The sequence below is a fragment of the Crotalus tigris genome, unplaced genomic scaffold, assembly GCF_016545835.1.
Source record: "Crotalus tigris isolate CLP2741 ecotype Arizona unplaced genomic scaffold, ASM1654583v1 scf7180000017541.2806704, whole genome shotgun sequence".
Classification (NCBI taxonomy): Eukaryota; Metazoa; Chordata; class Lepidosauria; order Squamata; family Viperidae; genus Crotalus; species Crotalus tigris.
The window spans coordinates 768,696-796,639 of record NW_024096462.1 but is presented as its reverse complement, the minus strand read 5'-3'; the positions used below and the strand labels follow the sequence as shown (position 1 = coordinate 796,639).

At 39.9% G+C, this 27,944-nt stretch overlaps 2 protein-coding genes across 14 annotated transcripts in view; one reads left to right on the top strand and one right to left on the bottom strand.

Moving 5' to 3' along the window:
* Window positions 1-16,682, bottom strand: part of LRTM2 (leucine rich repeats and transmembrane domains 2) — a 36,114-nt gene extending 19,432 nt beyond the window's left edge. For 3 of the 6 annotated variants that reach the window (XR_005558684.1, XR_005558693.1, XM_039359433.1), the window contains exon 1: window positions 1,355-7,234. The gene's annotated coding sequence lies outside the window, so the exon portion shown is untranslated. Of the gene's footprint in view, window positions 1-1,354; window positions 7,235-15,720 lie in introns of those variants that run through there. The other 3 variants (XM_039359343.1, XM_039359518.1, XM_039359600.1) reach the window with 3 other exon arrangements.
* Window positions 1-27,944, top strand: part of CACNA2D4 (calcium voltage-gated channel auxiliary subunit alpha2delta 4) — a 170,241-nt gene that overhangs the window by 111,433 nt on the left and 30,864 nt on the right. For 6 of the 8 annotated variants that reach the window (XR_005558608.1, XM_039358668.1, XM_039358749.1 and 3 more), the window contains 2 exons: window positions 20,845-20,906; window positions 24,783-24,797. Coding sequence is in view for 7 of the 8 variants with exons in the window: in XM_039358668.1 (XP_039214602.1) it covers window positions 20,845-20,906; window positions 24,783-24,797 (77 nt within the window). In the remaining variant the exon portion in view is untranslated. The remainder of the gene's footprint in view (window positions 1-20,844; window positions 20,907-24,782; window positions 24,798-27,944) is intronic. The other 2 variants (XM_039358511.1, XM_039358977.1) reach the window with 1 other exon arrangement.

Here is a 27,944-nt window from a genome sequence, read left to right as displayed (position 1 = left end):
GAAGGAATTTGTACAGAAATCCTAATAATGCAGCAGCTGAAGAGCAAAAGAATGAAAGAAGGTTGAGGGGGTGGTGGGATTTAATTACATTTTGATCTAAAGGACATGTGTGGGGAGAACCATGTCTCTGTGTGTCTTCATTAGAAGCCCCCTTATGGTCATCGTTTTTGTCCTCTGATGCGTATATGGGGCACCACCACAACAGGTCCTTCCCTGCCCTTCAGGTACCAAAAGCGAGGGGAGGAAAGTACCGTCTGTCCACAGCTCCTGCTGCTCTTCTAGGTTCACCCAAGGGGTAGTTTTGCAGTGCGGGGTTGGCTCTTAATGGGCGGTATTTCTCAATCGAAAAGGAACGCCTTTCCCACCACCATCACCCTTTCTCTTTTCTTCCCCTAAAGATCCCCGGAAAAATTCTCCCGTGGGGCTTTGTGGAACATGCCTATAGCTGGATCCACATCTCTCACTTCCCCTCCTCCCTCCCTCCCTCCCTCCCTCCTCTCATTTGTTTATTTTGATGGGCAATCAAAGCTTCCCAAAGGGACAGCAAGAGGTTTTGGTGCGGCAAGAACACGAAACATTTACAAAGAGAGAAGGTTGTTTTCATTCTTCCTGTCCCCCCCCCGCCTCCCTTGACACAGCACATGCAGGTGCACACACAGAGACACACACATACGCCACCTTCTGAAAAATGGAATAAAATTGAGTTGGCATCTGTCCTTGGACTTCTTTCCAAAGACAGAGCTTGAACTTCTGCCGTGGCTCAGGCACCTGAGCCCAAAGCTCCGAAATGCCCCTCCAAAACCCCCTTTGGACCTTCTCCTTTCTATTTTCATTAAGCCCAAACAGGAGTGCTTACCTGGGCTCTGGCCAACTTCCACCTTATTCCCTCTCCTCCTGTGCCTTGTTCTTTCCCTGGCAAACTGACTCTAAGTCTCTGAATCTGTGTCCTATTTTACTCTCCTGCCCCACAGGAACCAGGAGAGGAGGTAAGCTGCCAGCCACAGAGACTTAGCCAGCTGCTGTGAATGGCTGGGCAAGGGAGTTGAGAGTTGTGGAATGATCCTGTCTGTATTTCCCTGAGGTATTAGGAAATTCCTGCCACTCGCTTTGCCTCTTTTACTGCTCCCCCCATCACTCAGGCAGGCTTTGACTAAGCTATAAATATTACAACTGGCTCTGAAGCCATGGACACCCCACCCGTGTGGCTGGGCTGAAGAAGCATGTTGGCTTTTGAAAAGGATATTCTGGGTTCCCTCCTCTTGTGATCCATTCTGGAGGAAAAGCAGGTCTCAGTTTCCTAGCACGGAAGACTTACTAGAAATCCTGCCCCTACTGAGATGATTCTCACACTTACGTTGCTCACTTGATGATTACACCATCATATGGATTTTCCTGTGTCACGATGCAACTGCTACTTTGCTATTCCCTCACCTCCCACTGAAGGCTAACATTTTTCAATAGAGCCAGTTCACGCATTCGGCTGCTTTTCATTATTGAAGTCTATCTCGCCTTTCTAGATGACCTGCAAGAGTGGAAAGAAAGACATTGTGCACATTTTCTAAAGCACTTCTGAATCTTGACAGGACAGCAACAGTGACATAGAATCCAAGGGCTGGAAGGGACCTCTTCTAGTCCAGCCTCCTGCTCAAACAGGAGATCCTATACCATTGTAAAAGTGTGCCTCTCAAACCTTTGATCTGCTTCCTCCAATCACACCTTGTGTGCAGCTTGCTTTTTTGCAAGTAAAATAATCATAACACGTGCAATCAAGGCAGGGCTGTCCTTCGCCCACAAAAGGCAGAATACAGGGCTAAATTTTGGTTGCTCATTGCTTCCAACAATGTTCTAGCGTAATATCACATAGCTCATCCTTCACATTCAATCCCAGAACCTGTTTCTAATTTGAAGAAATAACAACAACAATAATAATAATAAAGTTGGAAGGGACCTTGGAGGTCATCTAGTCCAACCCCCTGCTCAGGCAGGAAACCCTATAACATTTCAGACAAATGGCTGTCCAGTCTCTTCTTTAAAACTTCCAGTGTTGGAGCATTCACAGCTTCTGGAGGCAGGTTGTTCCACTGATTAATTTTTCTAAATCATAAATAGACTTTTTCTGAGCAGGTGAACAGTTTACAGTATTTTCTGCATTTTTGTATTATCACCATACATTCACACAAACACACACACACACACCTACTTCAATATATTCCTGACCTGCGGGCAGGGTTGTCAGCATAGTGGTCATTTTAGCCTATTAAGGCCAACCTTCTACTCATCATCTGCACTCTCCTATCAGAGAACTTACATTAACAGCAGAGGTCTTCTTCTCTATTCTCCGGCATCTGAGATAGATCAAGGGGTTAAGTGGCATTTCAGTCACCTCACCAAAGCCATGCAACTGCCTTTTTGAGAAATGTGTATCTAGCCTCCTTCTGGATGACCTTCTGCTATGCGGTTAAGATATAGTTTTCATAAAGCATTTGACAGGAGCTTGATAGGATGATGAATTGTTTCACTGAATTGATTTTATTACTGATACTTTTTGCACCACTTATCTTATTTTTTGTGATATTTTCTGGATTATGTTAGCTCTCGTGGCATATTTTAGAAGTCAGAAAGTGGGATATTAACAATAGTAGGAGAAGCTGCAGGAATAGCAACCTGAATAAACTTCTCACCAAAATGTTTTCTGTGTCCTTAAGCTTTAAACCTGATTCTGTCCTATTAATGCATAAAAGAAGATGGATGTCCAGGTTTTATAACCAAAGGCTCCATAGCTGAATTCTCCCTGCACCTATCACTTAATGTGGACACAAATTTCTGTGAATGCCTTTCTTAAATTTGTGTTATCAAAGCTTGATTGAGAAGAAGGCACACATAGGAGATGAATGCATAATGGAAAATCACAGGCATGGAAAGAGTTCAGTTACTAAACTGAGATACATCCTTATCTATTCATGACACATTTGTCATACAGATACTTTGGTAGGTTCCATACAGTACATTTAGCCTGGCTAATGAATCAACCCATTTCTCTGGATCTTACAAAGCATCTATATTATGAATTAACCAAATGAGCTGTGTTCTCACAACACGTAAGCTGCACAGAGAAAAAATAAAAAACAAAAACAAAATCTAACTAAGATTAAAATTAACTCAAGCCTGATATGTTTTGGAAATTCAGCCATTAAGTCTTTATCTGACCAGGTTGTGTGAACAAATCTACTTTGTATGTGCTTGGGTGCTAAGGTACTCTGAAATCAGAGCTCAGCAGATATGATGGTTATTTTGAGCACAGGTAAGGCTGAAGAGGTCAGAAAGGTTAAGATGGCAGCTACAACAATACAATCAGATCTCCCATCCTTTGTAAATGTGCATTGCATATAAAAAGGAGCAGACTTCTATCGCACAATCATTACCATCATCTTAACTTTTTGACTTCCCTGTACATAGGTTTGTGAAGATTTATTTTTTAAAAATAGCTTTATTTGATTATTTTTATAATTCTTAAAATATGTGTATCTACTGATAAACATGTCCATTAACATACATATTGCTTGTTTCCAAGCAGAATCAAGGCTAATTTTACATGTTAAGATTATCAAATCGCTAATCAAGAGCAAATACACAAGGAAAACAGTAAAATGTATGCAAAACATTGTGTCCCCAATAAAATTCTCTTGGACAAGTGGATCAGAAATTAACTCATTTGCACTTCACTCACAGGCCTGTCCAGACACATATTGCCAAAAATATATCATTTTCCTTCCTATTGAATCATTGACCACTAATGGAAATATCTCTATAAATTGTAAATTTAATTTTTTTATGGTTTTTTCAAGGAAAGCATGATAATGAGCAAGCAGATTCCTTCCTTCTATACCCAGTTTTATCAGCTTACATGTCACTTTATCCATAGAAGCAACAATAGGGCCTTTCTTTTAGGCAACATACACTTTTACTGAATTAAATTAGTGAGTGAATTCAGATTCCTTTATACAGAGTCTTCTCAACTACTAAACCAACTACTAAACTTCATCACAGTGATAAAATTTATCTAACAGAAGTGAATATATGTAGCTCAGGGTTGAATTATGAAGTCCTTGATGCAGACACAGATTCCATAATGTAATTTCTAAAATTATTTGAAATGCTTATCTGTAAATCCTTTGCTCTGAAGGACAAACTATCTTGGTTATCTTCTCTTGCAAGGATTTCTATTATATTGAGGGGGAGAGGTGCAAGAGGACAGACTTACCCTTGCATCTCTTACCCTCATGGCTAGAAACTGTGAAATTGGTTCAACTTTCTTGTCTTATTAAGGTAAACATGAGCTCATAAACAAAGGTGAAAAGATGCAACAAAATCTAGCAATAAAAAGGTAAGAACCCTCTAAATCCACCTTGGTTCCTAGAGACTTCATGCCCATAGTCCACACCTATTGTTTCCTTGACTCATTGCACAAGAGGTTTAAGATTGACTTCTCCTGGGTTTTTATTTTTCATCATCCCATTTAGATGATAACCTAGGATTTTCCTGGGGGAATCTGCCTGCCCAAAATGATTCCAGGTCAACTCTGCTTAGCTCTTCGGGATCAGCTAAGTCCTGCTCATATAGGCAGGAACAAAGTTAAAACAAAGTTTAAAACTGAGCCCATGACAACATATAGTAACAGAACGCAAAAATTGAAATGAAACATCCAGTGAAACAAGCAAACAAAAAGTCACTCAGGGATAACCCTTTCATTGTGACCCCCAAGTCTCAGTTAAGGAGCTCAATGGGACTCTTAAAATACCGGCATTGTTTTTTTCTTAAGCTGAGCTTCTTTCATCAACCAGCAGTGAGGTGCATGCCTAAATAGGATCTCAACTACTCAGCGCATCTGTTGAGTCTAAAATATCAGGATAGCAGCTGCAACTGTGCCTTCAAAGTCCCACCACTTTTTAATATGAGTTCTGTGTAAAAAGGGGTGGAGTTTCCATTACGAGTCACAAATCTCATCTTGATTTTTATGATTTCCTTGTGGACATATCCAGGAGCACTTTTTTCAAATTATTTGCCAAATATGCAAAGCCCAGCTATCCAGGACAAAATAGACCTCTCAGTGGTAGAATTTGTTTCAGGTGAAAGTGTCTCGTATCAAACTAAGCTTTTATAAAAACATGGGAACTTTTTCAGGGAAAAAATATTATAAATAAATAAAATCTCTTTTAGTCAGACTAATAACAATAGGGTTTATACACTGCAATGACCCATAATATGGTATATTTAGTTGAAATTTCCCATATTGGGGGAAGACAGCCATTGTGGTTTCCAAACTATGACTTGTGTCTTAGCATTATATGTGAGCCCAGCTACATATGGTTTGGCTTAAACCACCACTTTAGTCAAGAAACTTGAGTTAAAGTAACCATATTTTAGCATGATGTGCAAATTCACCCATTTTCCTATTAATGTGAGGATTTATTTTACTGGCAATTGTAACGATTGCTACGATACTTTAAGATGTTTGAAGCATCCTAAATAATTGCATAATGTATTGCACTATTAATTATTATGAATGAAAACAATAAAGGCAGGCCTGGCAGTAGACTTAGGGAATCTTCCAGAAACCATGCATCCTATCCTGGCAGCGCTATCAGATTTCATGCCCTATCCAAATGCTGGGGTATCTACAAGAAGGGGTCAAAATCTGCAAGATGGTAGCTAGGTGTCACAATGCAAACTTACACAATTATGACATGAGCTTGGGTCACTACTATATCCAGCATCTTGAAAATTCTGACACATTCTGCAGAATGTCCAGAAGCATCACCGCTGCCTCTGTCTTCCATTATTCTTTGGGCTTCTTGTTACTGTATGTCAGACATGTCAAACTCGCAACGTCACATGACGTCACGTGCCGTATCGGAGCTTTTTTTGCCATTGCCCACAATGGGGTGGGCACAGCTCCGGTATGATGATACCCCTGCTGTATGTGATTGTTTCTGTGCTCTCATTTGGTTGTGTAATGTAGTTGCTAGTGCATGTAAGGCAGATGATGGCCCTAGGTACCAGACATGCCATAAAGCAAATTATGTTAATCAACTAATTGGAATAAAGCAATCATTTAGCTACCATCTCTTCTGATGCCAGTACATCCTTGGACAGAAAATGGGTTAAAAAGGGAATCCAAGAGGCAGTGGCCACTAGCAGCAATCTAGGGGAGGAGGGGAATGGAAGTGGGGTCTTGGTGCTGGACTGGACGGTGCCATGGGACATTGATACCATTAAACTTGAACCCATTTTTCATTGTAATAAGAATGTCCCTTTCAAGCATCTCTCTTTGAATAGAAATAACTGAGGTCACACAGCCTTTTTTTATTGTCATGACATTTGAAGTCAGAAAATATGGTAATGCCACTACAGTATACTCCCAGAAGTAAGGGAAATGGATCAAAAGTCCCTTATATTGCCCTCAAGCTTTGAAACATAAAGCAGACTCAGGTGTTTTTTGCATCCTAATGGAGATGCAAAATCTTTTATGAATTGTAATGTCAGCAAAGACCCCCAAGGGAATGCTTGAAGTTAGAAAGTTTCTGATCCTTCCTATCTTTCACTTAACAGGCAATATGCTCATGTGAAGCATGAAAATTGTTATTAGCTTGTAAAGCATTGCTCTCAGGCATGTAATTAGAGATGATAATCCTCACTACCCCAGACACCTCCGTAGATTTTGAAAGATTACATCAGTGCTTGCTGTCATAATTTCAGCCTGAGCAAAATTCCAGGATCTGTTTAAGTATGGAGCTCTCAGTCCTGGAACACACAACAGGAGAATACCCCCGAGCCTATGAAGATAATAATTCCATTGCTGCCTTATATTTGGATCCTGTGCTGCAGATTTGATTGGTGTGATATTGCAAAAGCCAAAGACGTAGGCAAACACAGAGGCTTTCTACCTGCACCTCTCCTTTTAGAAATTAACAATAAATAATTAATACAACCATTTCCTTACATTTGTTTTGAAAAGGTAATGCCTTCACAGCCCCTCTCTTGTCAAAGCAACTGTGAATCTATGGTTATTACATTGATTACAGGTTTGTTAATTAGAATAAATTTGTATCTTGTTTTTTGACAAAAAAAATGCAAAGTGCTATACAGTATTAATGAACTTAATTACATTAAAAGCTGTACCCCCTAAAACAAATTATCCCACCAAACCAGGAACTGGCAATTGATGTTTTCTTTGCTCTCTCATCTTTTTTTTATTATTATTAAAAAAATTTAAAATTTTACAATAAAAACCCCCTTCCCCAATCCCTCCCAACCCACCCCAAAACCCTCCCCCATTCTTCCCAGAGCTGAGTACAGGCTTAACTAGATCTTAAAAGAAAAAAAGTTTTGAACCCAAATAAACCTTAAGCAAATATAATTACACACAATAAACAAATTGTAAAATACTTTAACTCCATTGTATATAAGAAACAAAGAGAGAAAAAATAAAAAAGAAAATAAAAAGAAAAAAAAATAAAGAATAATAACAATTACAGTTCTTAAACTTATATAAATTATTCAAAAGCTAGATAATATTTTCTTATATCATACTTATATTGTATAAAATTTATCCATCTTTTCCACACCGAAAGATACTTCTCTTGCGATTGATCTTTCAAGAAAGCCGAAATTTTTGCCATTTCCGCTAAGTAGGAAACTTTAAAAAACCATTCTTGCAAAGTAGGCAAAAATTCCTTCTTCCAATATTGCCCTATTAACAACCTAGCCGCAGTAATTAAATTTAACATTAAAATAATCTCTTATCATCACAATCAGAAACAATACCCAACAAAAACAATTGTGGAGTAAATTTTATCCTTCTTTTAAAAATTCTTTGAATATTCCACCATATCTTAATCCAAAAAGCTTTAATACTTTTACATGACAACCAAATATGATAATAAGTAGCATCCGAGCAACCACATCTCCAACATTTAGGCTGCAGGGTTGGATACATACGAGACATTTTTTGTGGATCAAGGTGCCATCTATAAAACATTTTATAAAAGTTTTCCCATAAGTTTTGGGCTTGCGTGAATTTAACATTCCTCACCAAAATAATCTCCCAAGTATCTAATAAAAAGAAATCTTTCTCAAAGGGCTTCTGCTAGGCTGAACACCTCAAAATTAAAAAAAGTTATTTAAGAAAGGGATAATGTTCAAGACTAACTAATTAGCAGATGTGGTGCTCTGTATTAACTCAGCTGCAATAAACAGTAATGGTGAGAAAATGTGAGAAGCAGCAATAACCTGGAGGCCCATAAAGTCATGTAATATATCATTAAATCATTAAAGAGAGAAAGACTTCAGAAGTCTTTGAGCTCTTTAATCAAACTTGTTTAAAGATCTGCTTCCTGGAAAGGACTATTGTTTCCAGCCTGTTATAAACCTCCTGTATAGTCCTGATGGACTATTATGGAAGAGTACAGAACATTGGACCAGCTGAACTAATCTAGAAGGATGTTTAGGTATTTTAGAGACAGGCAGGCAAGGAAAATAGTACATGTTTCTGCTCTAGCTAGGTCACACTAAATCAGGGCTCGTCAAACTTGGCCCTTTTATGACTTGTGGACTTCAACTCCCAGAATTCCTCAGCCAGGCATGCTGTCCTGTCCACAAGTCATAAAAGGGCCAAGTTTTGAAGACCCCTGCATTAAATAACTATAGGTCAAAAACAATCCCTTTAGTGTTTTGGGATGAACAGATTAGCTTGGAGCTATCTGATTCTCTAGAGCAGTGTTCCTCAATCTTCGCAACTTGAAAATGTATTGACTTCAACTCCCAGAATTCCCCAGCAAGATCCACTGCTTTAGAGACTGGATCCATAAAGATTTCCATGGGGGAATTCCTGAACTACATAGTTTACACACATACTTCACGCACAGTTGAACAGAGGCATTTTCTGAGTTCATCAAATGATGGCTTGCTTTCATATTTAATCATTTCAGTCTGCCCTATCCTTGTATTGGAGAAAAGAAATGATGCAGCTGTGAAGTAGGAACAGGGTTGCTTGTGAAGTTGGAGAGACACTTTTCAAAGCCACCCAAGAACAGTTGTTGTATGTGGGTGCAGTTTATCACCCGCCTTGTCAATTCTAATCCAAATCCCAATTTTTTGTCTCTCTCAGCTGCAGAGGAAAAGGCCTTCTGCACAGACAGAAGTTTAATTTTCTGCAAAGATTAATCTCATGATCAGCAGTGGCTCAGGATGCTAATCCCCCTGACACACACACTCACAGAGGGTTTCTGAACTCAGCAGAAATAACAGAAGGTTTGATAGGTGGGGAGAGGGTGCTACTGCATAAATTCCACTTTTGCACCTGAATTTGCCTGGAAGGTGATGCATGGACACCATTGTCACCCAGTTTGATCATTCTGAGGATGAGGTGCTTGTGAAATTTCCACTAAGGTGACTTGATTCTCAATTCTGTAACTATTAAGAAATGTTCATTTAGCATTATCTAAGGCAAAAGGGAAGGAAAATAGGAGGGATGAAGGAAATTCTAATTGTGTGTTTGGTTTATTAAACCAGCTAAGAACCCTTAATATATATTTCCACTTACAAATACTTGGAGAACATTTTTGTTCTAATGATGCAGGTTGCTAGAAAAATAAAGTGATCAAGATGCATGAGATTCAAAGTTAAGTATTTTGGGTGCATTTATGGTTTTATGTATATGTTTGAGTATAGAGGGAGGGAAGAGGGGAGGAGGGAAATAGAAATATCTGTGCTAGATGTTGTTAACAAGGTGGATTCAAAATATACTCCTGTCATCTCCCCAGAAAATCTAGAGTTATTTTAATTCATGAGATAGGAAACGCCACCAATACTTTCTCTCCTCTGATAGAGAAAAAGAATAATTGTCATTCTATTCTAATTAGAAAAGAAAGATTGATCAAAGACTCATCAACTGCTTATTGTCTGCTATTTTGTACTACTTATTCATTTACTAAGCAAATTTATATTTAAATTATTGGTGGGATGTTTAAATTTATATTTACTTTGCATTGGAGAACTGTGTATGAATCAGCTAACTCAGTCTTCCACCCTTCCAAAGTTGGCAGAATGAGGACCCAGATTGTTGGGGGCAATATGCAAATAATATAAAACCCCCAGAGAGTGCTGCAAAGTGCTATGGTGCAGTATATATGTTTAAATGATATTTCTATTGCTATGGCTATTCTGGGCACCACATTTCCAGAAAGCTCTTGATAGGTTAGGGAAGGCCCTGTGAAGACAAGCTGAAGAAACTGGGGATGTCCAATCTGGAGGAAAAAAAGTCTGAGAGGCATCACAGTTGTGTTTAGGCAGCACTGAACATCCCCAGGATGCCATAGGGAAGATGGTCAGGGACTATTTTTCATGGCCACAACAACTAAGACCAGCAATGAGGAATTTAAGTGCAGCTACTCGGATTTCATTTCAATGTGAGGGAAAAAAAAAGCTTTCTGACAATAAGCTCTCTCAACAGTGAGACAGGCCACCTATGGAAGTGTTGGTCCTCTATCTCCAGAGATAATGTATGTGTACTTTGTTTGCTGGGGCATGTATACCCCACCTACTCAACAGATTCTGGATTTTAATAAGCTATATATCTGCCTTTCAAGGACGAATTTCCTCCACATTGCAGAAGGCAGATGAAAAAATTATCACGGTTCCTTCCAACTCCACAGGTTTTACGATTCTGAGGTTTTCATAGCACTCATTATCTACTGTGCAAGAAAGCAGTCTCAACTCTGCCTTATTCTACTATCAATAATGCTGAGAGATAATCCTATGCTTTTAAAGACTTTTCCTGGTTGTTTCTTCTACTCAAAATGGTATACAGAATTTGGATCAAATTGAAATGTTGCATGAATTAAGGACTGATCTACACTTATCTTGCTACCATCTGATGCTTAATTAGGATCCAGCCCTAACTGTGCAGAGTATAATGGTATGACCTCGATTATTAAGTTTTCATCAACTGTGGTACGAGAGTTCTATGTCTCCAATGCAAGCTATATGTCCAAAATGCAGAATATGTGCTCTTATTTAGGAATGATGCCTCCTATAAGAGTATGTATATGGCGGAAGTTTGGGTAGCAAAGCAGGTCCACCAGATTGTGAAACAGGGAAAAAAATACATTCCAATGCCCATTAGTCTTGCTTTGCCAGGGACTGATATATGAAAAATGTCCCATGTGGGCAAGAATGAAAGAAAAGGATGAACTGGACAATGAGTAATGTGGATTAAAGGAACAAAGATCCTGCCCTCTTGAACTGATTATAATACTTTTATGCTTACTTTCCCCCCACACACATACACTTGACACACATTAACTCTGTGGCACATTTGTTGTTTAAAATTTCCTATCGTGATTTTTGGCACTATGCCTATGCTACAGGCAAATCAGCAGATTTCCATGACAACACCTGTCTGTTCTTATTAAATCATACAGGGGGCCAAGCAAAGCTAGGGTCAGAAAAACCTCTATAGCTGGTATCAGTAATGAAAGCAACTGCTAATAATATCATTTCTTGAGTGTATAATGCGGTATGCAGAGAATTCTCATTGTACTAGACAACAGGAAGATATATAGTAGATACCAAGATAGAACAGCATTCATGAAAGTAGCAATAACAAGTTGCTATCTGTAGACTCCTCCCTGTGATCCTTGGTGGAGAAGAAATTGTAGTTTGGAAATGCTTATATATGGACATGAAATAATCACTGCAAAGAATCATAGTGTCCCAGTCCCCACTCTTGACTTAGGAACAATCATAGAAAATTACATTTGTCTCTAAAATTCTATTTCTACCCTACCCCAATTTAGTTCAAATGTTCTACTTCTATGATTTCTGAACTCAGATCTCAAGCAGTAACTATAGAAAACTCTTGCATCGATGGGGTGGACTTCCCAGAAGTCATTCTGAATGCTGCTAGGTTTATGAAAAATCCACTTAAAAACCATGCTTACATGAATGGTATTATGAATCCTCATATTTAATCAAATTTGTTTTACAAGATTATACATGGTGTTACCATTTTTGCATCATCAGAACATTTGCAGTTTTGTACTCAACCATCATTCTCCAATATGAAGAACATTACATTTTAATTCTGCAAAACATATTACCAAATAGTCACAAAAAAGCTCTGATACACATAAGCAACTGTTTATGCAGACTTAAAACAACACAAAATGTGATGCCATGTAATCACAAAAGCATAAGATCATTTCTTTAGAGCCTATGTGGGCCAGTTACATAATAGTTCATTCCCACATTACAGAAAACAAAGAGGAAGCTTTCTTTAGAAGACAACACACATCTTCTAAAAGAAACAAATATTAACTTTTTCTTTTTAAAAAAGTGAATTTGCACAAACTGTTAGGATATTGTGGGAGCTGTTATTCACTCTTTTAGAGAAACAAAAAGTACTCCCACAGTTTAATGATGTCACGCAGGAACAGTTTCTCAGGCACTATACTTTAAGATGCAAATAAAAAATATTTCCAATTACAGAATATTTTAATATGAATATATGTGCAAGCAGAAATGCAAAAAAAAATCTGATTGTGACATGTGAGTTACAATTAGAATAAGTCCCTTTCCTCTTCTACCCCCCCCCTCAAAAAAAAGTTATGTAGAATAGGATCAAATGTTTTCCAATTGTGGAAAACAATTTATTATAAAATCCCTCTGTCACTTCCCAAAATCCCCACTTACCAATCTTTTAGATTAATCCTAACATAATTCGCATGCAGACCTGTTGGCTGTGCATCTCTTGACTTTCCTTTGGCCAAAATGTGTCAACAGCTTTATGTAGCCCCTTCTCACTCCTTTTTAAAATCTGCATCTACAGCTGTTGGCTAATGATCCCAAAAATGGACTCACTCTTCTCTTTAAACAGAACTGAATTTATAATGAACTCTAAAAAGGCTTTTCACTTTATTCCTGTTTCTGCCTCAATTAACTTCATGAATTTGTTGCATGTTATGTAGTATAAATGCTCAGGATCCCATAAACCAGAGGAAAACGTTAAGGGACCCACCAGATTTCACAGGGGATATTCTATGCTCCCAAAATTTATCTTGCTTCCCTTGTGCAAAACCTAACAGAAACTTCAGAGGCATCAGGAAAATTGAGAGCACTGTCAAATGTTGCTGTGCTGCCTGTCAAAATATATTTCCTTTCCTCCAGTCCACAGCTTGAAAAAGGTTTGAAAAAATAGTTCTATCTAGGCTCTACATAGGACTGGATACTTACAAATGTTCCTGCTTGGCCACTTCTGATTAATGTGTTTGCTCTTTGATTGATGGAGAGGGTATTAATAGTAAAACCATAAAGTTTTATATCTATGCCACTGAGTTTATGGTTGACATCATTAATGGTGGTATGTAAGTCCAACTATAGTCACTGCCTGAAGTGGAAATGTTGTAGTCAAGAGAAGATTCACATTTAGAAAGCCTGGACAAAATAATCCAACGAAGGCTAGAAACAGAACTTATTTCTTCTGTTCTTCCAATATTGTCAGAATAAACTATATATTTTCATCTCACCTTGTCATCACACACCATTCCCATGTTCAAATTTGGCTTCCAGATACCTCCTACCATATTACTTGGGTGTTGCATAGTGCTTAAGCTATTACCTAGTAGAGGCAGAAAATGATGAATGGATATAGCATCTTTAGACTGAAGAATCAAAAATACTAATTTTGGTGCACTTGCAGGCAACTGATTGATAGCTCTCCGGTACAACCTTTCCCCACTTGCACTTTGCCTGGATCTGCTCAGCTGTAATGGCAGGGAATCGCTTGATAAAATTGGGGAGAGGGAACCAGTTCTCTCTCTCTGCTGTTTCACAGGGCGGCCCTCTTCATGCCCATCAGCTGTGATTCACACTGCTTCTGTAACATGAGTTTTAGGGGCTTTTTTCTGGAATACCTGAGCAAAATTTGGCATATGGCTAAATTACCTGGTTTAGCCATCTGTTGAAATTCATCTCATGTCCATCCCCATCCTAACTTAAGAAGCCTGTTTTCCTAATAGTTGTGGATCTTACAGAAGAGGGGAGGAACACAAAGCTGAAGGAATCTCCCACATCTTTCCTTTCACATGCCCAGAAAACAGTAAGAGGAGCACTATTTGCCAGCATCATGCTGATGCAAGAGAGGAATTCCCATTGGGGGCAACAAATGTATTGCTGGTAAACATTTTTGTCCAGCTCAAGGATTGGTGGACAGCATCTTAGCTGGGCCATGCAAGAAGAGCCTTAGAAAGAGCAGCATGCCATATATAAGAAAAAAGCTTTGGGCTTTTTTGCTACCTGCATTACCAATCTTTCCCCAGATGGTTCTATCGGGAGCTCAGCTGCACTGTCAACCACTGACAACATTTTCAAATCCTCAAGGAGGAGGAAGACGCTTAACTAAATATTAGACCAATTGTAACTTTGGGTTTGGTTTTATTTAAAATGTTATCATCCTGAAGAAAAGCAGGCGAGCAAATGAATGTTGTGTGCCTGGTTCTTGTTGGAAAAGCGTGTGTGCTTGTGTGCATGCTGTGTTTAACAGACAGAAAGGCACCTTGACACAAGCTTGAACACATATAAAGCAGGCAGATATAATACAAAAAGTGTGGAGTCCTTTAAGCTCCCCCCTTTTATCAACTCCTGAGCAAATCATTCCTAAGGAACCAAATTAGAAAGGACAACCTAAGCCCTTTTCTCTTCCTGCTTTCTTCACCAGATGTCTCCATCACAAAGACTCACTGAATCTCAAGGGCTAGCCTCTGGGTAGCAGGCACGAGTTTTGTGTGTGTGTGTGTGTGTGTGTGTGTGTGTGTGTGTGTTTGTGCAAGCACACAACCCCTCCCACCCCCACACACACATACAGAGAGATGCATTTAGACAACTACAGTATTTGGGCTCCTTTTGTGGCACAGCATCTCAGGACTCATGTTTGCCTGTGATGCAATAGTGGAAATGAAACCCAAAAAAGCAGACCTTCTGGTGTTAAAAAACCTCTTTTCTGGGATCAAAACTTTCAATGGGGGAGCCGTTAGCCAACAGTCTCCTTCCCCCCCCCCATCTTCGTCATCCCATCTTCTTCATCATCGTCGTCCTCTCACTCAAGTATCCCTTCGTTTTAATCTCTCTCTCTCTCTCTCTCTCTCAATCTCTCTCTCTCTCTCTCTCCCTCCCTCCCTCCCTCTCTATCTATCTATCTCTCTCTGTGTGTCGCTCCTCAGCTATCAGCCAGCCTGCTGCTTGCTCCTCTCTCTTCGCAGCCTCCATATCTGTCAGTTTCCCAGGCGAAACGGCTCTTGTTGGGCACCGGGCATCCAGCGCTCTTGAGAAAGGGTCAGGCAGGGAAGGAAGGATGGGGTGACCGGGAGGCAGGCAGCACGTCTGCCAGAATCAGACCAGGACTGCCAGAAACAAGGGCAACGGCGGCTTGTCCAGGGCTGGCGGATACCGCGTCCTCCGCGCGCTTCCTCGGACCTGGCTCGACCCCAAACGGCCGCACCAAAGTGGCCCCTCGTCGGCCCCTCACCGTCAACCGCCCGGCCCCTCTCGCTCCGGTACCTGACGGACCAAGGCTTCCCTCTGAACGCCCGGCGGGGGGCAGCCCCCAGGGAAAGTCTCTCTTCGCGGCTCCGCTGGGACCACCCCGAGGCGGGACCCGCCACTTACCGGTCTCCTCTGCCTGGGACGGGCGCTCCTCAGGGTCGCCCACAGCCCCCCTGCCTGGCTAGCCGGAGCTTCCAGGGCCAGGGAGCGCGAGGCGGGCGGGCGAGCGGAGGCTCGCAGGGCACCGCTCGGCATCAGCCCCCTTTAGCCGCCGCGTGGCTCCGGAAGCGTCGGAAGCGCGGCCGGGGAGCCCGCGCGGGAAGGGCTGGGGACGGCGCGCGGTCCTCTGAACGCTCGCGAAAGCGTCAAGTGGGGAGGAGAGAGGGGAGGCGAGGAGAGACCGAGCGGGTGGAGTGACAGCTGGGGGGTACATCTGTGATGACAGCAATGCACACGCAGCACACTCGCGCGCACAAACAGCCCCAGCGCGAAGGGACTGACTCAGAGGTGCGGGCAGCCTCCACTTTCCCGCCCTCCCCAGTCTCCAAATCCAGGCCGGGGTCCAGGGCTCCGAGGAGCCCCGTTCTCTCCCTCTCCCCCCCCCGCTTCAGCAGGTGCTTTCGTGTGGCTGGAAGTCCTTCCTTCCTTCCTTCCTGCCGCCCCCGCTTTTCGGAGCAGGGCAGGCCTTGGGCGTTAAGCCTCTGCCGGCAGCAGGTCTACCCGGAGAAACGAGAGTTCTTTTTTTTCCCCCGCTTTGCTCTTTTTCCTGCTTGGGCGGGAAAAAAAGCCGGGAGGGTCTGCAGAGGAAATGAACAGAAAGCCTTTGACATCTGCATAGTGAACAACCAGCCAACCAACACCAATATCACCCCTGGGGAAAAGGGACGGTGTGACCCTGTTTGCCAGCCAGTTTGGGGTCACAGGGGTCCAACCAAGAGTCATACGAGGCCTCCACTCCAGGGCCTGGCTAGAGAGGCCAGAAAGGGAGAAGAACAAGTGGAAGTTATGTGGAAAGATGGTTACATTTTGGGGGTAAATTCAGCAGAGCAGCTTCTGAATGAAAGTGATGAGCAGGAGGCCAGCCATGGTGAGTTCTTTAAGGTAACCCCCAGCAATAAGCTTTAGGGTAAATTTCATTCTTCCTTTTAGGTGTTACCCTAAATGAACTCAGATTTTTTTAAAATAATAATAATATGACCCTAGAGAGCTGAAACTGTATATTATAAGAAAATGTGGATGGCTTATCAGATTCTTTTGCAGTTATTCTGCCACCTTAATTTCCAACAGTTAGAACAATTAATCAATGGGACGATTTGCCTCCAAAATTGTGAGTGTTCCAGCACTGGAGGTTTTTAAGAAAAGATTGGACAACCACTTGTCTGAAATGGTATAGGGTTTCCTGCTTGAGCAGGGGGTTGGACTAGAAGACCTCCAAGGTCCCTTCCAATGCTATTATTCTGTTATCTCTAGATTCCTATATGGTGGAGAATCTTTTCTTACAGATTTTCTGCTTTAAATAAATCTCCTTTCTTTCTCTCTGGACCTTCCATAACTTCTTCCAAAAGCTAAACCTTGCAAAGATTATTTTTGACAATCCTCTCTCATTCTCTCTGTCCTGTTACTTTGCTGTTATTTGAGGACTTGCATTGTCTTCAGTTCTTTATTGCCCTAAATTGCCTCTGTTGCCCTAAAAAGTGGGCCTTAAAAATTCAAAGGAAATAAGTGGTGAAGGAAATGATGGGTAGATAACTTTTGAGCTCCATAAAAGAGAACAAAGTTATCTCTGCAATTTGGGAGCATCTTTTTATACAGGGGTGAGGCTGAGCCAATGACTTGCTCTTAGGCAAGCCTACTTCACAGAATTATTGGGAGAATTTAAAGCTGTGTATGCAGGCTTGAGCTCCTGAAATAAAAACAAAAAAGGGGGAATATAAATTGAACAGTAAATAAATTCCTGGCCTATCAGGGTTTATAATGAAAAAAAAATATTTATATCCTACACTTTTTTTACATAAATAACTCAAGGCGGTAAGCATACTTAACACCTCTTCCTCCTTCTATTTTCCCCACAACAGCAACCCTGCAAAGTGAATGAGCTGACAGAGAGAGATTGGCCCAAAGTCACCCAACAAGCTTTCATGTCTAAGGCAGGACTAAAACTCAGAATCTCCCAGTTTACAGCCTGGTGCTTTAACCACTAGACCAGGATTCTTCGAACTTGGCCCTTTTATGACTTGTGGACTTCAACTCCCAGAATTCCTCAGCCAGCATGACTGGCTGAGGAATCCTGGGAGTTGAAGTCCACAAGTCATAAAAGGGCCAAGTTTGAAGACCCCTGCACTAGACCATATGCTATAAGAAGTCTTTTATTTATTTCATATCATTCAGTTTTTATCCAGCCCCATTTCTAGGGGCAACTAGGTAACAAAGAAATATGCAAAATAAAATGTTGATTACATTCACAGCCTTCATTTGCCTTGTAAGTAAACCAATGGATCTTTTTTAAATCCTTTGACTTAAGTGCACTGCTTCATTACTATGCCTTACTTCGGAAAAGTGCTTCAGAGTGCATTGGGCGCAAATGCCACATTTGTGCATAACTCTTTACAATTCTGTTCACATGTGTGCATGTCTGTGTGAATGTGAGCATGCAGTATTATTTAAAAGCTGTTTAAATAGCTTTTAGGACCCAAGTGCATAGTTATCACTGACACCATGTTTCTTTCAGTGATGCAAAAATGCAGCTTGAACAGAAGGATGGATCCTTTTCAGTTGATATTAATTCAAGGCTCAGACAGGAATTACACAAGTCTGTCCTCATCCCAAGGATGCATATGCTCACAGGTTTTTAATCCAATAATGGCAGATGTGGGTCTGATATCTGAGTAAGAACTGTAATTTGAGAATGAGGCAGATCCCAAATTACTTCTATAATAGGTTCTCACATCCCTCTGTCTTTCCTTGCCCTGTATCTTCTTGTTTTATTTTTTTCATAGATAAGATAGATAAGATAATATTTATATTATTATTATTATCTTTATTCAGCCAGAGTTTCATTCCATACAGCATTAACCTTGCGAACTCTCAAGCTTCCTCCTTCCGTTATATATTCAAGATGGACAATATTTAATATTTATTTAATATTTATTTGCTACATATATGTAGGGATGTGGGACTATACATATGTTGTTCATAGTATGTTTAGATGTGTGTCATGTATGTGTTTCACTTTGAGAGCGGGCAACTAAATTTCATTTTTGATGTGTGCTATTGTGCCCACAGTATAAAAATGACAATAAAGGTTATCTTATCTTATTGTCATTTTTTTTTACATTTTTTACTGTAGAGACACCTTAAGTATGTCACAATCTTAATTTTTGCAGCAACTGTTCTGTCTTGACAGTAGGTGTCTTTGGGATGGAGAAGTGACAAAACATATGTTGTAAAGCAAGCTTTTCTTCTTAGGTATTTGTGCATGTGACATCAGAAGGATGGGTTTGTATGATGGCATCATGGCCACATTCTGGTTGCCAGAATCTTATAGCAACTTTCTAACACCCTTCCTAGTTGGATTTACTTACGCTTAGCTAATTTCATTTTATTCATTTAAGACATTCTATCCTGCTCTATGGAGTAGAGAGTTGGTTTCTGACAGAAGGGCACCTGAAGAAACTAGAAGCATTTGGAATGTGGATTTATAGGCAGCTGTTACATATAAGCTGGGTTGAGAAGATCAGAAATGAGGAGGTGATAAGCCGCCTGGGAAAGCCAAGGGAAATTATCAAAACAATTAAAAAACGAAAATTAGAATATTTCAGACATGTGATGCAACACCCAGAAAAATACGGCATACTCCATTTAATTCTCCAGGGAAAGATTGAAGGCAAACGAAGTCCAGGCAGAAGAAGAACATTGTGGCTTCAAAATCTAAGGGACTGGTTTGGCAAAACTCAGCAGCACTTTTTCGTGCGGCTGCTGATAAAAACAGGATCGCCAACATGATCGCCAACGTCCAATAATGGATATGGCACAAGAAGAAGACATTTCAGGCATTTATTTATTTAAGACATTTCAGATTAATCCCTCCTCTGGAAAACATTACAAACATGAAGACATACCAATATATTTATACTAGACAAACTACATAATCTGATGCAACAAAGCCAGTCCAGTGCCTTTTCCCCTTCATTGTCACTTTGAGAATAGCATGCCTTTAAAATGAATGATTTGTAAAAGTCTCCCCTTAAAACCTAACCTCGACCGGGCAGCAAATATGTAATAAAGCAATTCCATTTGTCCTGCTGACAGAAATACTTGACTTTTCCTCTCCTTAAATTGTTTCTATTTCTGCCAATGATTGCCAGAATTACTGCTTAACTTCATTTCTTTTAGTCGATGAAGATTCTCAATCACCCAGGTAGAATTGTCTATAAGTTGAGTCATAGCGTATGGACTTATTTTCTTGTTGGCTTGAGATGTTTTGCTGCCCATCCAAAATAAGCCCAGACTAACCATGCAGCCAGAACTCCATCCATTTGTTATGTGCAATGTCTGTAAAAATGGGTAGGGCTTCAATCATGCAATTCTTTTTCCCTCGGTGGCCACCCCAGTCATGCCTTATTATGCAACCTAAGGCATAATGTCTTGTTTTTATTGATGGAATAAAAGCTAATCTATAGATTTTTAACAGCAAAGCCAGCTAGAATATGCTGCATATAAGCAATAGTTTAGTACCCAAAACAAGAGTATGCCTGAATCAATCAACTAAATTGACTAGTTAATTAATTAATTAATTAAAAAATAATCTTGTAGATTTAATGAAAGTAGGATAGAAATGTACACTTTTCAGCTAAGTTAACAGCTATCTTCCATCTTTAGAGTAAGATGCTGACTGTGTCCCTTTAATGAATTGTAACTGCAAGAGATGGCTTATATAATTGTCTATATATCAATTAAAAGGGAAAGTATTTTGTCAGGCTGTTTTATCTTGATAGTGTTCAGTGGGAGTTAGGTGTCAGAATTTCAGTACACCAGCTGATAGATCCGTTTCCTTTCCCCTCATTAAACCCCTGACTCTCACTTTCTGATTTGACTCAGCATTTACCTGTCATTTACACTTACTAGAGGTGTGACTTCCTCCAGTATCTCTGAGGAAAACGTCAGTTTTGCCCCTATAATACTTCTTGGATTTTTTTCTCTAATCTTCCTTTTTTTTTTTTTTTTTTTTGGCTTCTGTTTTCCTCGTAGCGGTGGGGGTACAGCTTAAATTGGAATGGCTCCAGCAGAAATTATGGGAGGCTACACAACAGGTAAGCATAGCAATGTTTTAGTTGAGGTAAAGGGCAAAACAGAGGGTCACTTCCCCATTTCTAGATAAATGAACCATATTGATAGGGCTGGGCCAAGTAGCGTTTCCCATACCAAATCTGCAGACAAGTCCTTGACTGCAAATCTGTATTAAACAGATTTGAGCAAGAGATTAGTTTTTAAATTGCACATTTTGGTAATCCCTTGACAACTTTAATGCTGCATCTGCTGCCAATCTGTTCTGAGAACATTAACAATCCAAAGCCTGGCTTGGCATTAAATCCACTGCAGCTGAAACACTGAAATGTCGAATCATATCTACCAGTTCAGTTATTCAAATGCCACTTTGATTTCATCCAGAATGTTGTATGAGCCCCTTATACGTCCTTCTTAATTAGGATCGTCATTCTTCCTTGCCTTACAAATTGATGCAAACAACCCTTCTGAGAGAATCTGCTGCTCTGTGCATTCAGTGGCTATCTGTTCATTTATCTATCAAAGGTATGGTACCATAAAATGTAGGGGCTTACTCTAGATGGCTTACAATAAAAACAATTGTTGTTGTTGTTAATTGCAAAGTCGTGTCCGACCCATCGCGACCCCATGGACAATGTTCCTCCAGGTCTTCCTGTCCTCTGCCATCTTCTGGAGTCCATTTAAATTCACGCCTACTGCTTCAGTGACTCCATCCAGCCATCTCATTCTCTGTCGTCCCCTTCTTCTATTGCCCTCAATCTTTCCCAGCATTAGGCTCTTCTCCAGTGAATCCTTCCTTCTCATTAGGTGGCCAAAGTACTTGAGTTTCAACTTCAGGATCTGGCCTTCTAAAGAGCAGTCGGGGTTGATCTCTTCTAGGACTGACCGGTTTGAACGCCTTGCAGTCCAAGGGACTCGCAGGAGTCTTCTCCAGCACCATAGTTCAAAGGCCTCAATTCTTTTGCGCTCAGCCTTTCTTATGGTCCAACTTTCACAGCCATACATTGCAACTGGGAAAACCATGGCCTGGACTATACGCACTTTTGTTGGCAGGGTGATGTCTCTGCTTTTTAGAATGCTGTCTAGATTTGCCATAGCTTTCCTCCCCAGGAGCAAGCGTCTTTTAATTTCTTGGCTGCAGTCCCCATCTGAGGTGATCTTGGAGCCCAGAAAAATAAAATCTGTCACTACCTCCATTTCTTCCCCATCTATTTGCCAGGAATTGAGAGGGCCGGATGCCATGATTTTGGTTTTCTTGATGTTGAGTTTCAAGCCAACTTTTGCACTCTCCTTCTTCACCCGCATCAAGAGGCTCTTTAGTTCCTCTTCACTTTCTGCCATTAGAGTGGTATCATCTGCATATCTTAGGTTGTTGATATTTCTCCCGGAATTTTAATTCCAACTTCATCTAGCCCTGCCTTTCTCATGATGTGCTCTGCATATAAGTTAAATAGGCAGGGCGACAGTATACAGCCTTGCCGGACTCCTTTTCCAATTTTGAACCAATCAGTGGTTCCGTGTTCGGTTCTCACTGTTGCTTCTTGACCCGCATATAGGTTTCTCAAGAGACAAATGAGATGGTCTGGTACTCCCATCTCTTTAAGAACTTGCCACAATTTGTTGTGATCCACACAATCAAAGGCTTTTGCATAGTCAATGAAGCAGAAGTAGATGTTTTTCTGGAACTCCCTAGCTTTCTCCATGATCCAGCGTATGTTGGCAATTTGATCTCTAGTTCCTCTGCCTCTTCGAAATCCTGCCTGTACTTCTGGTAGTTCTCGATCCACATACTGCTGGAGTCTAGCTTGTAGGATTTTAAGCATAACTTTACTAGCATGTGAAATGAGTGCAATGGTGCGATAGTTTGAACATTCTTTGGCATTGCCTTTCTTTGGAATTGGAATGTAAACTGACCTTTTCCAATCCTGTGGCCACTGTTGAGTTTTCCAAATTTGCTGGCAAATTGAGTGTAGCACTTTTACTGCATCGTCTTTTAAGATTTTGAATAGCTCAGCTGGAATACTGTCACCTCCACTAGCTTTGTTGTTGCTCAGATTTTCTAAGGCCCATTTCACTTCACATTCTAGGATGTCTGGTTCGAGGTCAATGACCATCTCATTGTGGTTATCTGGGATGTTAAGCTCATTCTTGTATAGTTCTTCTGTGTAGTTTTGCCATCTCTTCTTAATCTCTTCTGCCTCTGTTAGGTCTCTGCCATTTTGGTCCTTTATCATGCCCATCTTTGCATGAAACGTTCCCTTCATATCTCCAATTTTCTTGAAGAGATCTCTGGTCCTCCCTATTCTGTTGTTTTCTTCTATTTCTTTGCACTGTTCATTTAAGAAGGCATTCTTATCTCTTCTAGCTACTCTCTGGAATTCTGCATTCAATTGGGTGTATCTTTCTCTTTCTCCTAATAAAATTGCATGATCTGATAAAACAAATCAAATCCCAAAAAACCAAAATAAAAACAAAAACCCAGGTCTGATCATGCAAGACAACTGCAGAAAATAGTAATCCCAAGACCAGAGAAAAAGGTTTCTTAAAGGGCAACCAGGTCAGGGCAAGGCAGAGCTCTGGGGATGGGGGATAGACCATTCCAGAAGGTTGGTGCCACAACAGGGAAGGCATACTCTCTGGTGACCCATCAATAATGGTACTTCAAGGATGGGACCCAGGGCATGCTGGGTTGGTACAACTATGGGAGAAAAACAATTCCTCAGATAACCAGATCATATTCCAATGTATTTACCGCTTTTAGCATTGTCTTAACTGTGTTTGCATAAAAGCACTGAAGCCATTCATCATGAGCTCAGGTGGCACAGTAATGAGATTGCAATATTGCAGGCGAGCTCTGCCCACAGCCTGGAGTTTGATCCTGACAGGGATCAGGGTTGACTGGGTCAGTAAAATGATGACCAGATTGTTGGGAGGGCCTTATGCAAATAATCTTCTACATTATAAATCACCCAGAGAGTGCTGCAAAGTTCTATGGGATGATATATAAGTCTAAATGCTGTTGCTATCTTCACATAAGCCAAAAGGCATTTGACTGTGTGGAAACAGCAAGCAAGGATTCTAAGATGTTTGTGTTAAGCAAGATCTTAATATTATAAGCTTTATAATACATTTTTAAAAGAAAAACACAGTGTAGTCTTTTGGCAGAGCTTTCTTCCACCATACTACCTTGAGGCTAGCTGTCCCCAGTTTCCACACAAGACTTTTTAATGATGTTTGACCGCCTAGTCACAACATGGTGTGGCTATGGAGAGAGAATTCTGCACCATTTGTCATCAATCATCTCATTTATCTTTGATGGCAGAGATTTTCATTATTGGAAGGATGTACTGATTTCACTGTTCTGATAGCCACAATCAACAGCATCAATGGAAAAGGTTAAAAAAAAGTCAAGATGATGGCCACATTCCTATGACTGAAGATCTGCCCTCTTTTTTTATGCATCATTGCAGATGACTCCAAAAGGATATGTCAGCCCAGAGCAAATCTCTCTCTTTCTATCTGATTTGATTTATTTTGAATGTAATTTAAACCAAATTAATTAATGGATTAATCTAATCCATTATTAAGTGATATGGTAATCCATGTATATTTAAGAGGGATTTTCTCACATTAAAAATGTACAACTTAGAAGGCCATTCCTAAGACAGAGACTGTAACAACTGACATTTCGGAACCCGATGCTGTACACCCCAGGAAATGGTGTATTTTGAGAGAAAATAAAGGCAAATTTCAACTTTTGCTCATATTTCTGTTCGTAGAATCCACAAAAAGTTGTATAGGAAGCTTTCTTCTGGTCTGTGGAACTCAACAGTGAATAAGTCGTTAATGGTCATTTTCTCTCTTCTTTCTGTTTTATGTTGCTTCTGTTTACTGTCTTGCAGCCCAATGATACGGATGTAAGTAAGAAGATTTAAAGACTAAAATATTCAAGAGAACCTATGGATTATGTACATCACTAAGCTTTGATTATTGTTTTGTCGTTTGTGTGTGAGGTGTGAAGTTCGAATATTCCTCTTTGTATACCCAAATATTACAGACAAATCAGATTAAGTTGCTAAAGACTGGGAACTGGCACAATAGAAACAGATTTAAAACTGATTACATCTCAAATATATAAAAATAATCCGGCCAAACACTCTACAAATTCTGTGAAGGAAAAAAAATCTTAAGTATCAACCCCAGGAGGAATCCAGCTGCAAAGATTACAAAAAGCTCCTTAACAAATCTAAGACTGAGGCAACTGAACTCAGCTTTGTATAACGGCTATAAAAAGAGATAGCAGGAGGTTTGTATTTTCAGACTTGCACGATTCTGTTAATGTAGCCTTTACAATAAAATAGGATGATCTCATCTGGCTGTGTCTTCTCTCTGATCTACTTGGGGAGGCTGATATCAATCTTGCAAGTCTGAAAGTTCTTATTAATTTTTTTTATAAAAGAAGATAAAAACTAATGCACGTTAATATAAAGTTAAGAAAAGATAAAAAAAGAAAGAAATTAAAGAGAAAACTAAATGTGCAAAAAAAAAGAAAAATAGAGAAGAAAAAAGATACAAAGAAGTGATTCCTGATCTTTATAGCAGTTATAAGTACAGTTATAGATTTATCTTCTTTAAAGCTACATGTCTCTCTTCTTTCTATAATTTACCCTGTCTAATCATCAAAACTATAAATCGTAAGTTCATTTTTTTCTGTTTTTGACAAAAAGCCTAAAAAGACTTTCCAGTCAGCAATAAATATAGATACTGTCTTTTCTCTGATCAAAGAAGTCAATTTGGCCCTCTCAGCAAGTTCTGTCATCTTCACCAGCCATTCCTCCATTGTAGGTTTTATCAATTTTTTCCATCTTTGTGCATACAATAATCTTGGTATAGTAATCATATACAAAAAATGTCATGACTTTTTTCCAACTGTGTTCATCAGTCCCAAAAGAAAGACCTCTAATCTCAATTGTTTATTAATTTTAAAATCCTCTGAATCAGCATATATATGAATCCAAAGTTTTCTAGCTTTTTTACATGTCCACCAAGCATGACATGCCTCTTCTTTTTGTTCACTTTTTCAACATGAATTTGAATTGCCAACAGAACATCATTTTATAAAAATTATTTAAATTATAACATAGTATAAATGTCAGTCCTTTGAACCACATATTTTCCCATTGTTCCATCTGTATATGATAACCAATTTTTTTTAATTTGTCATAGATTCTCCACTTGTTCTTCTATTTCAAATTTCAATAGAAGTTTATGGATTTTATCAATTACATATTCATTATTTGTATGTAATTCCATTTCAAAAGCACAATAGTCAAAATCAGAAACTTCTTTGTCTATTTTAAATCTTTCTAATCCATGCCGTGCAAATCTTTAGTCATGTCCTTCTAACTCCAAAGTGTTTCTATTTCTCAAATATACCCATTATTTCATCCAAACCAAGCAGCAAGCTGCAAAATACAATTTCAAATCAAGTACACTCAGTCCTTTCCTTTTTCTTTCTATCCTGTAAGACCATATATTTAACTTGTGGTTTTTTTCCCCATGCAACACAATTTTAGATATATCTTTTTGCCATTGCTTGAATAAAACATCAGTTTTCAAAAGAGGAATTGTCTGAAATAAAAACTTCAGTCTACAGAGGACATTTATTTCTATTCCAGAAATTCTCCCCAGCAACATATTTATTCTATATATCTTATCAATTTCTGCCTGCATATATCCTCCTCATCATAATCAAAAACATTTGCTAAAGCAATCTTCAGCAGAATCCTTTGGAATTGCTCTAATTCTCAAGCAAAATTCCTTCTTTTGCAATTCCAGTAGTGCCATATTATCTAATACTTTTTCCAGCTCTCTGTCCATAACTCATTCATTTTACATCTCCAGATACTTGTTTTACCGAGCTTTTGTTCTTCTCAATGTCTTTTTATCTCCTCTTTACAGATCTTTGAGTCACATTTTTTTAAAAAACTGCCAATTTAGGATGCAGTGATTTAGTCAGTTTATTATACTTTAGTTAACTTATTGCCCAATTTCTCAAACATTTTCTGAAGTAAATCTGGTGTAATTCCTCTTTTGCAGGTTGCTCTAGCACAGCGGTTCTCAACCTATGGGTCGCGACCCCATTTGGGGTCGATTGACCATTTCACGGGGGTCGCCAAGCAAGGCTGTCCGCGATTTTTTTCCCCTTTTCCCTTGGGCTGGGCCAGCTGGTGGCCCAGCCGGTGATCGGCCTGCTCCATCTCTGCCGCTTGCCAGCTACGCCTCGGCCGGCACAGGGGGCAGCACCATGCATGCACGGTGCTCCCGGGCATAGAAAGTCCTCGACTTACGACCGGTTGGGTAGTCCTCGACTTACGACCGGTTTAGTCCTCAGCTTACAACCGGTTTAGTTCTCGGCTTACAACCGGTTTAGTCCTCGACTTACGACCAGTTGGAGGTTGCGGCATTAAAAAGGTTGAGAACCACTGCTCTAGCAAGCTGTTTTTCCATCTGCTATTTTTTCCACTTTTTGGTAGTTACCAAATAAAAGGCAAACTTTCCCCCTCCCCCCCCCTATTATTTTCTTGTGCCCTTAATATAGACCTGGGCCTTTTACTGCCTGTGGGCCACATCCAGCACTTCGGCTGTTCTTGTCGAGTCCACAACAGCAGCGCTTGGGTGGTGGGGGTGAGGGTTGGTAGTGGCAATCCTCTACATTACAACAATCCCACTTTCTTATGTGGCCACTTAGGAGAATTGCTCACCCTACCTTAATGCTTTTATCCAAATGGCACTTTGTAGTGTAAGCATTACAGTTTAGCTCATATTATCTTTATCTTTTGTTTTGTAAAATTCACCAATTGTCTGCATTCTTAATAGCAAGGTCTGGTTTGCTTGTCTATTTTAATTCCAATTTATTTAAAAGCAGTTTCACACGCACACAACTCCTTTATCAGTTGTAAACATTCTTACATCTACTTCTTGTTAAACTTTTTGCTAAAAGTTTTTAACCTTTACAGTCCTTTTTTTCTTTTTAATCCACAGAGAATATTGACTCACTAAGT